At 38.9% G+C, this 11,472-nt stretch overlaps 1 protein-coding gene across 1 annotated transcript in view; it reads left to right on the top strand.

Annotated features, from left to right (window-relative positions):
* The first annotated feature begins 1,928 nt into the window (after window positions 1-1,928).
* Window positions 1,929-11,472, top strand: part of nat10 (N-acetyltransferase 10) — a 34,500-nt gene continuing 24,956 nt past the window's right edge. Inside the window, exons 1-10 of the mRNA XM_028449020.1 lie at window positions 1,929-2,057; window positions 2,191-2,314; window positions 5,250-5,341; window positions 7,722-7,893; window positions 8,846-8,968; window positions 9,050-9,111; window positions 9,186-9,300; window positions 9,699-9,806; window positions 9,895-10,028; window positions 10,102-10,195. Of these exons, the coding sequence (XP_028304821.1) occupies window positions 2,201-2,314; window positions 5,250-5,341; window positions 7,722-7,893; window positions 8,846-8,968; window positions 9,050-9,111; window positions 9,186-9,300; window positions 9,699-9,806; window positions 9,895-10,028; window positions 10,102-10,195 (1,014 nt within the window). The 5' untranslated portion in view covers window positions 1,929-2,057; window positions 2,191-2,200. The remainder of the gene's footprint in view (window positions 2,058-2,190; window positions 2,315-5,249; window positions 5,342-7,721; window positions 7,894-8,845; window positions 8,969-9,049; window positions 9,112-9,185; window positions 9,301-9,698; window positions 9,807-9,894; window positions 10,029-10,101; window positions 10,196-11,472) is intronic.

Raw genomic sequence — 11,472 nt, 5'->3', positions numbered from 1 at the left:
TTGTATCAAAATATGCACCTACCACTGCTGATCCAATCTTTGGGAGACATTTTTCCCTTGGTTCCTTGGTTTCTCACTTTTCAATTTGGGTCAAAACTCATTTTCTGTTTGCGAAGCCCTCGTTTTCTTGTTTGTAAATTTACATTGCCTCAAGAGTTTCAATAAAGTTGTTGCATACCCATGCATTGGTTTTGACTTTAAATGCATTTCAATGAAGTACTTTCCAGACTGCAGATGTGGCCAACTCCTTCCCCAGTGCTTCATTAGCCTGAGCACAATTGCATTAATTAAAGGTAAAGACGCCGTAAACCTATTCTGCTAAATGTGTCAATGAATGACAGTCGTTTTCAATCTGTCTCTTGTGATGGACTGGAGACAGATCTGTGGTGCCAACAGCTCAGTGATGGTGGGAGTGTAGGCCATTTTAGTCCACTTATAAATGAAATGTTAGGTTGTTACATTACTTCATTTGAGAAAAGGAATACTTTGTAACAATGATAAATATGTAGTAAACATAAACAAAGGTACTTAATGTATGAGAAACTTGTCAGACGTTAAAGGAGCATAGGACAGGATCTAGAAATCAGACTAGTGACACCACGGTAGTTGGTATAACTGCAGCCATCAGCCAAGCCCCCACAGAAGCGCGCATCAGCTGTTTATCACCAGAGAACAGCTGATACTCCAGAGGATGGATACCCGACGGCACAGGATGAGTCTGGTTCGGACAGATATTTAGAACTTGTGTTGGGGTTTGGTCATGTCATTCTCACAGTGTTAACATCATGTTAATGAAAACAAAGTTAAAGATTTTTTTTTTTTTCCCCAAAAAATTGAGTTTATTTCAAGCACTTCACCCATACAGCAGGCTGAAGAATCGATTCCCAGGGTGAATATTTAGGACTTTTCTGTGTAGTTTGCATGTTCTCCCCATGCCATTTTAAACTGCAGGAGAATGTTTGTGCACTTCTTTTAAGGTCTACAAATTGCTATTTGGGTGTGAACAATATGTAAAGAGTACATAATCTGTTTATTTCACTTTTTAAAATAAGTGATTTATTGAATGTTAGGGAAATACTAAAAATACGGAACTAAAGTTCAGTTTTTTAATTGAACTTCGTTTCAATACAAACAAAACAAGGATATTCCGATATCAAGTTATTAAAACATTAAAATCATTTGAGCTAATGTAAAAAGAAGGGAATTTCAACCATAAACATAAACCATAAGATTAGGTAAACAAACAAATGTCACCAAAAAAGTATTATAATTATAAATGTAATTTTTAAAAATTATTATAATCATAATTAAGCCATAAACGACCTAGATATCGATAGGAAAATGAAGAAAAAAAGCCCACAAATAAACAAGGGCTATCTTATATCTTTATATAAATTAAAACTACTCAGTAAAGAGTTTACATTTCGGACTTTTCTTTCTTTGACATGTTTCATAGATTTATTAAGAAGTTTGAACTCATTATTCCAGTAGCTCAGAGTGGGTTGAGTTTTAAAGAAGCCAGTGGGACACTGCAGTCAATCCAGCCGTGGTTCACGTTTGTCTGGTCAAATCAGCCGCACGTTGTTTTCTTGTGTTTGAATATACTAACACTTAGGGTAATCACTATGAGACCGCCCTGAAGAGCTGCTGGAAGAGAGAAAAATACATTTAAGAATATTTCACCCAACTTTGACGTAAAATAAAAAAACGTTTTTTCCATAAGTAGTCAATGATTCATATTTTGATTAACTTGACTGTGAATACACAACTTTCCCAGCAAAGTTTCATCCAAGTTTCCATCACGAGCAAAAATACAAAACTTCAGTTTAGTTTATTTCAATAGAGGACAATCCAATTTAAACACATGATTAAACATGAGAAAAAAAATGCCAGAACTAAGACAGTAAAGTCGCGTTCTGATTACGTCACACCGGGGTCTTTCCTGAGCACCACGTGAGTGATTCCTTAGCATGTCTGCGGTGTGAGCTCTTGTTTATTTTATATTTTTTAATCTCTGCTGCATTTCAAGACTCTCCGTTAGTGTTTCTGTGTTGAAGGTGAGCTCTCATGTTGTGTTAACATCACTTCACCTTTAGGTAGAGTTAGTCGGTATCTCTTTGCTACGTCGAAGGTGTTTAAATGTTCAAATGTAATAGTAGTCCAAACCAACCTTCTGCTTTCTCTTGACAGGTTGGAAGCAATGGCAACTGTCCGCAAGAAGGTGGATAATCGGATCCGCGTTCAGATCGAGAATGGGGTGGCTCTGCAGCATCGGACCCTGTTCGTGGTGGTGGGAGACCGTGGCAGAGATCAGGTAATCACACCTGTGTTGATAGACTGGACCATGAGGGCTAAACCACATGATCCATTGTGCGTTTATTAAAATAACAAAAAACAATTTAAGAATTTAGAGCTGACTTTAATCAGCCTTTTCATACTCTGTGTGTGTGTGTGTGTGTGTGTGTGTGTGTGTGGGTGTTGGGGTCATAGGTCGAGACGGATAAAAACGTATAAATAAGCTCGTTCACACTATGTTCATATTTCCAATCTAACGGCGTTTGTAATTTTATTCTATAGATCTAGTGTTTTAGTCGTGTTCATATTATTAATATTACACATATTCAGACTCCAGCAGGTGAACAGGGTTTTCCACTGATGTCACTTTTGGCTGATCTCAGCACTTTTAAAAACCGATGAAAGCAGCTCAGCATCAGTATCAAAGCAAAGGCAGTCCCCTCGCTTCCACACAGGTGACCCCTGGTTGACTAAAATACAGACTACTTGGGTCTTCAGCGGGTGGAATTTGGACTCCACCTGGGAATGATGCACATATCTGAGCTCTTTGTAAAACCAATGGGAGAAGCAGTATTAAAGTGACAGACTTCCTCTCCTTCCTACTTCTGTATTTTCTATATTTACCTTAATTGATGGTATTTTTTTTTGTTTTTGACTTTTGTAGTTGTTTTAACAAATGTAAAGTGTTTTTGAAAAGTGCTTATAAATAATATGTGTTATTATTGATGGTAAAGCGAGTTTTCCGAGTGTGAAAAGGACATGAGTTCTCACTTTGAAAAGGTAAATTTACGAGGTCCACCATTCACTAACCATGTCCATGATTATTTTTAAGTTATTATTTTACAAATTTGAAGGAAGTGCACAAGATGGACAGGCCGATAAGTGAAACAGTGCTGTTTAGCTGATTGATCACTGTTGAAAAAACAGGAAAACCCTGAATTTTTAGCTTGTGTGCAGCATTAGTTTTAGCAGCTAACTCGGCATTTCTACCTTGGAGACCAATACCACGTTTCCACTGGGAAAAGTGATCAAAATCTCTGTCAGACTCGCTATTAACATCATCAGCTATGGTGATTTTATCCCTCTTGACCTTTGACCTCATGTGCGAGAACTGAACCAGAGCGAGAATGTGAAAAGGCTTATTAGAGAGTTTAAAGTCATGTAAATACGGAAGCGGATTAGGGCCCATTTTGATGGCAAAAATAAAATAAACTCAGAATACTATAACGTGATAAAAGTAGAAGGTTTGACATTAAAGTCAAATCTATAAAAAGCGTACTAGGGCCAATTTACCAAATACGAAAATAGTGTCCATTAAAACTGACTAATCTGTTTCCATACAGCTCCTTAATAGCCACAGATGGACTGAACTTGACTGGTTTTTCCTTCAGCAGTATCTCTACAAGTTATTAAATAGGTTCCAACGCCATGCTAATGAGCATAAAAAGAAAAAAAGAAAATGTTATTGAACTTCAAAGTATAGAGGGTTTTCACAGCGCGTCATCAACCCTGAAATTGTCATTTTGGCATTAAGCAGCAAGTAAGCAAAATGCACGTACACAAGCAAATCCCAAATTTCAAGAGGAAATGGTGAATTATTGCCATGTTTTTGGCTGTACCAATCGGTCAGACCGTGAAAAACATTTGGTGTTTTATAGATTTACAGAACTTATAACAAATCAGGGAGAACAATGCCAGAAATTATCAAAGGAAAGGAAGCGCTTGTGGCTAACGAAGCTAAACCAGGTAAAACGAGGTAAAAATCTGAAAAACATCCAAATTTCTTTGGCCCATTTCTTGTCAGGTAAGTGAATGTAAACTTTGATAGTGATAAGTGCTCTGTAGTTTACAGTGTACACTACAGTAGGTTCGTGCATGCTGCCTGTTGCAGTCACTCCTGCTCTTTTCTGATTGAAATGAAACTCTTGGCTAACATTACACTTTGGGTATTCATGATATCATACAGTTAAGGTTAGGTTGATTACAGACGTTATTGCGTTACTTACTTTAGTCTTCACAACACATCTGTCGTTGATGACAGATACTCTATCTCCCTCACCCATCCACACACCATCTGGTTATAGGCCTCCAAACTTTTATAAGATTTAAGGTCTTCCGGTGTGTATGGGCTTGGCGAGAATCCAGGTAGTTGACGATATCAGGGTACATAATAGTCTGAAGACTCTTCGGATTGTCATTGATCCAAGATGAAGGAGCCGACTCGTATGGATCTGCACCACCAATAAACCGTATCTTTTCTGAATATTGTGCCCTTTCCCGTGGACCAAGTCCTTCCCTGTATTCCTTTGCATCTATAACACATTTTAATGAGCTTTTCTGTTGTTTATCCATCACAGAGTTTACCTCCCTGTGCCTCCAACATGTAGTGTTTACATCCGCGTATCGCCAACACGGCCACACATCTTGGTTACCGCCCCGACCGTGATATCGGAGAAAACCCTCTATAGTGACGCGTTCATCTATACACAGCATTTTGCACACGGTCACAATCTGTTGTTTGTCATATGGTGAATTGGCCCTCGTCAGGTTCCGTAGGTTTGACTTTATTATCAGACCTTCGACTTTCATCACGATAATACATTTTGAGTTCATTTTCGAAATGTAGACTGTAGTCTTGTTTATTGATTTTATTCTCAACATTTTGAATTTACTGACTTTTGGACTTTATTCTCGACATTTTTTGATTTGCCCAAAATTATTTTCTCCATCAAAATTGGCCCTCATCTGCATCTGTATGTAAATGTTCTTTGTGAAGTGCCGACACACAAATAGGAAACGCAAACATTTCTTTCAATAAAATGACAGTCAAAATCTGAATTAACAAAGCAATACTAAACAGTTGGTATTAGATCAACAGTACTGAAAGTTATACTAAAGTCTGTGTTTATTTTCTCTGTCCATATCATCTTAAAAGTGTTTGTCTCTTTATGCAGGTGGTCATCCTGCATCACATGCTTTCTAAAGCAGCGGTCAGAGCCAGACCCTCTGTGCTGTGGTGCTACAAGAAGGACCTGGGATTCAGCAGGTCAGTCTCACTCAGGCACACATCACACAGCACTTCCTAAAGCAAAATGTACTGAATGTTGTTGTTTTTACTCATACGTAATAAAATAAATCATAGAAGCATTCATCTCCTATGCCTGCCTGGGGTGTCAGGGTTCTCACCAGTGCTGTCGAGCGTAGGGACCCCTACGGTGTAATTTTGCTCCCCTGCGGAGTGATGTCACCCCCTACGGTGTGTTATAACCAGTGTACCAGTGTCTTTTAATTGGTACCGTCATAATAACTGTTGCAGACTTAGACTTCCAGATGTGCCCATGTTGTTTTAACTTTCTCTTTAAGCAGTCATTTTGCACATCGCACAACAGAAAGAAAATCAGCAGAGGGGGTGGGGGTGGGGGCATATGACAGGCATATGGTCCAGTCAAACCAGGGAGGAGTTATAAAAGTTTTAGACAACGAGCACAGACTTCATATTCTGCACATGAACCAAAATGTGATGCTTGTTCATGTATTCTGGAATGCAAGTGGCACGGTTTATCTTTTAAAACAAAGTTTAACTAAGTTGGTTAAGTTGGTACTTTATCAATCTCCGTTTTGGGAGTTGATTTATTATTTATTCCCATACAATGTGCTGTGCTACCTTTTTGTTTACGGAAGTATTTTATTCAAGAAAGAGGTTTTGCCACCCAAAATGTGTTTTAAACCAAGTGCAATATATAATTAAAACTGCAGTTTGCAGAATCCTCTCTCCGCTCTAAAATTCAACCTCCCTTACCGGTGTCTTTTGTGAACGCGCAGGATTACTATTGCAACAACACATCATCAGTAGGCTAAAACTAACCTGTCTCACGATGGTCTAAACCCAGCTCACGTTCCTTATTAGTGGGTGAACAACACTAAACGCTTGTTGGATTGTTGAGACAGGTTAGTTTTACCCTACTGATGATGTGTTGTTGCAATAGTAATCCTGGACTTTATCTTGTGTTATTAGAGATTTTTCTGGTGTTTTAGAGACTCTAACATGAATTCATGTATCACTGTAGTTACTGTCCTGAGCAGCGGCTCCTGCCATTGGTTCGTCCCCGCCAGAGACCTGATAACCGTCACTCCGCATCCAGACTATAAAATTAATTACCTTGTCACGGCAAATTTGCGGTTACCCTCATTTGGAAACATGATTTGTGCTCTGGTTGAATGATGAAGTCCAGTCAAAACATGATGATTTTATAAAAAAGGATTTATTATAAACTAAATAAAAAAGAGTACAAAAAAGGTCTTCCATCCTGTAGGAAAGGCAAGCGGCCGGCAACTAACTGGAAAGTTCCACAGCTTAACTTTATACAGATAGAGAAAAGTTCCACCCTGATGAGAGGAAAGGAGGGGGTCAGATTCCCCCAACAGTGGAGATGTTGGAGCAATGATATCTGTCTAGACCTTCAGCAGAGACTGTTTGTTGCTGACACTGTAAATACAGCACAATCTGTCTGTACTGCTGGTAACCTAATCCAACACAACTTGGCAAACAAGCAACACCTTCACTCAAAAGCACAATGATACAATGCAGTCATTATGTATAAACACATGACAAATTGTACACGTGAACACACATTTGATGATTAATATAATAATTGCCATAACAACCTAAAATAAGCTTCTCTTGGTTTGCACGCGATTCATCGCGTCTGTTCTCACTCTGTCTCTGACACCACTGTGTGTGTGTTGTGGACCCTGCACAGTCACGGAGGTCCACGAGGACACAAAGCGAAAGCTATCTGTTCCTCCTCTGTGTTTGTGGCTTTAAACTGTTGCTTCTCCACCTCAGTCTGCCTCTTTCCTCTTGATTTGCTGTGTAACTGATGTGTCCAACGCTGTTATGGAGAGTTCTGCTTGAACGTTCATTATTTCCCAATTTGCAATTATTTTTCATATTTCAAGAGCCTGTTACCCAAGAAGCCATGTATATATCTGACTAATCGTTAGTGATGTAAACAGTCTATGTACAAAGCTGATAAAGTCACAGGGAGCAGAGGCGTATGATAAGTTGATTACTGAAAGCCATTTGTGAAATGACATGGAATGACCCACCCAAGTCTTTGATGGGAGGAAGAGAAGTCCAGATGATACAAACATTTATTATTGTTTTTAAAAGATTTTCTACTGCATGCTCAGAAAGGTGTGGGTAGATTCAAACCCTTTGTCTTTTTCTCTTGTAGGTTTTCACCATTTAGATAATGTAAAAACTCTCATGTCAGTTTGTTGGGGGTAAAGGGAGAAATCTACAGTTAAAACAAATTTTCAAGGAGAGCTTGAAAGCCCGTCACTTGTGCTGTATATTCTCATTTGGTTGTTTTTCGTCATCTGGGAGTCATTTACTGAGGGTTGATTATTCATATTTGTGGCAGCAATCGTAAGAAGCGCATGCGACAGCTGCAGAAAAAGATCAAAACGGGAACGCTGAACCTGAACCAAGATGACCCCTTTGAGCTCTTCATAGCAGCGACCAACATCCGCTACTGCTACTACAACGAGACGCACAAGATCCTGGGAAACACCTACGGCATGTGTGTCCTCCAGGTGAGTGTCGCACACAGACCAGTGCTGATCTACTGTAGGGAAGCAAAATAACTATGACAGCTTTTAGAGTTCATCTCTAAAATAAGGGTGTCAAACTTGAGGCTTGTGGGCCGAATCTGGACTGTCAGCATTTACTTTGGTTTGCAGGACGGTTAAATACAACGTATCGGAGCTCGACCAACATGGGATTTTTAGGGCTATTACCAATATTAGAGTGTTTTGAAAGCAGATATCTGCTGCATTTGACGGCAGCTGATATATCGATTGATAGCCGATATATGAAATAAGACCAGATATACACAGAATATATACTGTACGTAAACTAATCATATTTTAATACTAAAACATGATTCAAGACAAAGAAGGAAAACATTCCTAAATAGTAACGCTGTCAACATAAGGACTGGAAAGCTACTGACAAAAAAAAGCTAATTTTTCCGGAACACAATGTAAAACCAATTTAAAAAATAAAGTTGCTCAAATCACAAACAGTAAACACGGATTAATAAATAAAAAGTAAATGTACTGTAACTGTAAACAATGAACTAGTGACTTCTCCCCCTGCTGATTCAAAAGTGAGAGCTTATAATGCAGGAAGCACAAGCCACAAAACTTAAATTAGTTACATTATATTAATTAATAGGCTGAGCTATAAACTGTTGATTAATCGGTGATTGCTAAAATCAGTTTGATTAATCAGTCGGGCTCTACAACATATAACAAATCTTTTTTTCAGTCATTATTAACTAGTTGTAAAACCATTGGAATAAATTATGTTTTTGTTACTAGTCTGGTGGTTATTTTTGGGCTCAAACAAGAACGTATAAGGAACAAATTAGAGATTGCAAATGGTGACATCATCAAAGCTGTAGGATGTGTGCATGTGAGTACATGTGAGACACAGTGAGATCATGATGGATTGAATGTCGTCACTCTGTTTGAATCAATTCAGGATTTTGAGGCCCTGACTCCAAACCTCTTGGCGCGAACTATTGAGACCGTGGAGGGAGGTGGGATTGTGGTCATCCTCCTGAGGACGATGAACTCTCTGAAGCAGCTCTACACAATGACCATGGTGAGCATTGAACTGTTCTGCTTTCCACTAGCCAGTCACAGAACCAGTCAGGTGACAGGATACTGCTATGTTTCCCTACAGGACGTGCACTCTCGCTACCGGACGGAGGCTCATCAGGATGTGGTTGGGAGGTTCAATGAGAGGTGTGTGTGATGTCGGGCTGAGTCAGCCTGGCCCAACAGCAGGAAGCTTATATACCCTCCTCTGTTCTCTGCAGGTTCATCTTGTCTCTAGTTTCCTGCAAAAACTGTGTTGTCATTGATGACAGGCTAAACATTCTGCCTGTCTCTAGCTACATGGCCAACATCAAGCCAGTGCCACCCAAGACTCAGGTAAATGATGGAATAGTCTACATGTTTAATCAAACAGCTTTTCAAATTACATTGAGTTACATGTTTGAATATTCATTAGAATTTTGATTTACGAAATCATGAAGCCTAAATGCTCATTTGAAATCTAGTTCAATTATTCTTGTGCTGTTGTTCATGGAGACTAAGATCTGAAGTGACGTTAAAATGTGAGACCAGGGTCCATTGTTGATACATCATGGTATTTAAAAGTCAGCATTAGTAGAACATCTTGTTATGGAGGATGTATCTTCCTGAGTGCCTTAACAGATTTCCAACCAGCCCATGCCATATCAATCCACAACTCTATTCTGTTCCTGCTTTACACTTTAAAGTTGATCTCTATTGTTTTTAGCTTTCCTCTGATGACTTTCTATCTTCAGGAGGATGGATTGTCTCCTCGAGAGCAGGAGCTGAAGGATCTAAAGGAGTCACTCCAGGACACTCAGCCTGTAGGCGTGTTAGTGGACGCGTGCAGGACCATGGATCAGGTGAGAGCCACGGTGATGCTGCAGAACAACCAAAGAAACTCCAGGACACACTGGAATTGTTATTATTTGATCTGGTTATTTCCTTCAGGCCAAGGGAGTGTTAAAGTTTATCGAAGCTATTTCAGAGAAGACCCTGAGGAGCACTGTGACTCTAACTGCTGCTCGAGGTCGAGGAAAGTCTGCTGCTCTTGGGTTGGCTGTGGCTGGAGCAGTAGCTTTTGGGTAAAGTTGAGTCTTTTTTAACTGCTTTAAGTTCTGACATCACCGACTGATGGTTGTTTTCTTCTGCTTATAGTTACTCAAACATCTTCGTCACCTCACCGAGCCCAGACAACCTCCACACTATGTTTGAGTTTATCTTCAAAGGCTTTGATGCTTTGCAGTATCAGGTATGAAATGTTTGTATTTTCTCAGCCACATGAACATAATAGCAATAATAACCAACATTTGAAATTAAAGTGGACAATTAACATTACTTTGGAATCTGTTGTTGCTATTACAGTAATAGTTATTTTAATTTCATTTGGAATAGTTATTTCAGTTCAACATAAAGCTGGGCAACTTTTTTTTAATATCTCAATATTTTCAAGCTATATCAGGATATTCGTTATATACTATCTCGATATTTTGCTTTTGCCTTCATATGATGCTTTGATGCATATAATCGTACCAGAATTTTTTCAGAGGCAAACCCCATAGTAAATCTTAAAAACCGTTAATTTAATTAACCATGAAATCATTATTTTACAATATTTCAGGTAAGTCAGGTAAAGCCAATACAAACAATATCAACATTTATAAAACAAATGATGTGCATTTGTGCACATTTTAAAAACAACACTTCAGCTGACCAAAGTGCTGTACAGTTTTAATTATTACAATAACTACCTTTTTTTTTATTTACTATTACTGACAATTGTGAATTTATCAGATACTATTATCCAAAATATTATAATATAACAGTTACCACTACTAACACACGCACATGCGTGCACAGACACGCTGTAATGATGGCCTTCTGAGGACTGTCCCTTTAAGGGCCCCATGGTAACATAAGGTCAGAGTTGAGTCAGACCTGCTTTTGTCCTGATTTGTTCTGAGCGCATGCACGGAGCTTTATGTTACTTTCTGTTACCGTCCCGTCTGAAACAACATATGAGCAGTGATCTTCCCCTGCTTACAATAAACATGCAGTGTGACAGTAACGAGTTGTTTTAAGTTCTGTTTATAACGATATCGACCCACAGAAAACTCTGGATCTCTACAACACACACACACACACACACACACACACACACACACACACACACACACACACACACACACACACACACAGTGACATTCTGATTCCAAACCATTTCTAAATTATTTAACCATTATTCTTTTTTTTAATAACTCACTCTTTGTTCAACTCTGTCTCATAATGTTGTCGCTGTAGAGGTGAGTGAGAGGAGGAGGGGCGTGTTTGGTCAGCGTGTGTGTGTTGAGTTTCACTCAGGGACAGAGCGGGAGATGCGAGGCGGGGTTAAGATAGACAGAGGAGAAAAAGGCATACTGGCCGCTCTACAGAATAAATGTTCCGTGAATTATTTCGATATTACAATATAGTCCTATGCTTTATTTCTTAAATAAATATATCAATATTTATTAAAAATGATATATCGCC

This window comes from Gouania willdenowi, chromosome 6, assembly GCF_900634775.1.
Source record: "Gouania willdenowi chromosome 6, fGouWil2.1, whole genome shotgun sequence".
Lineage (NCBI taxonomy): Eukaryota > Metazoa > Chordata > Actinopteri > Blenniiformes > Gobiesocidae > Gouania > Gouania willdenowi.
The sequence above is the reverse complement of the archived record's forward strand: the minus strand, read 5'-3'. Positions and strand labels throughout refer to the sequence as shown.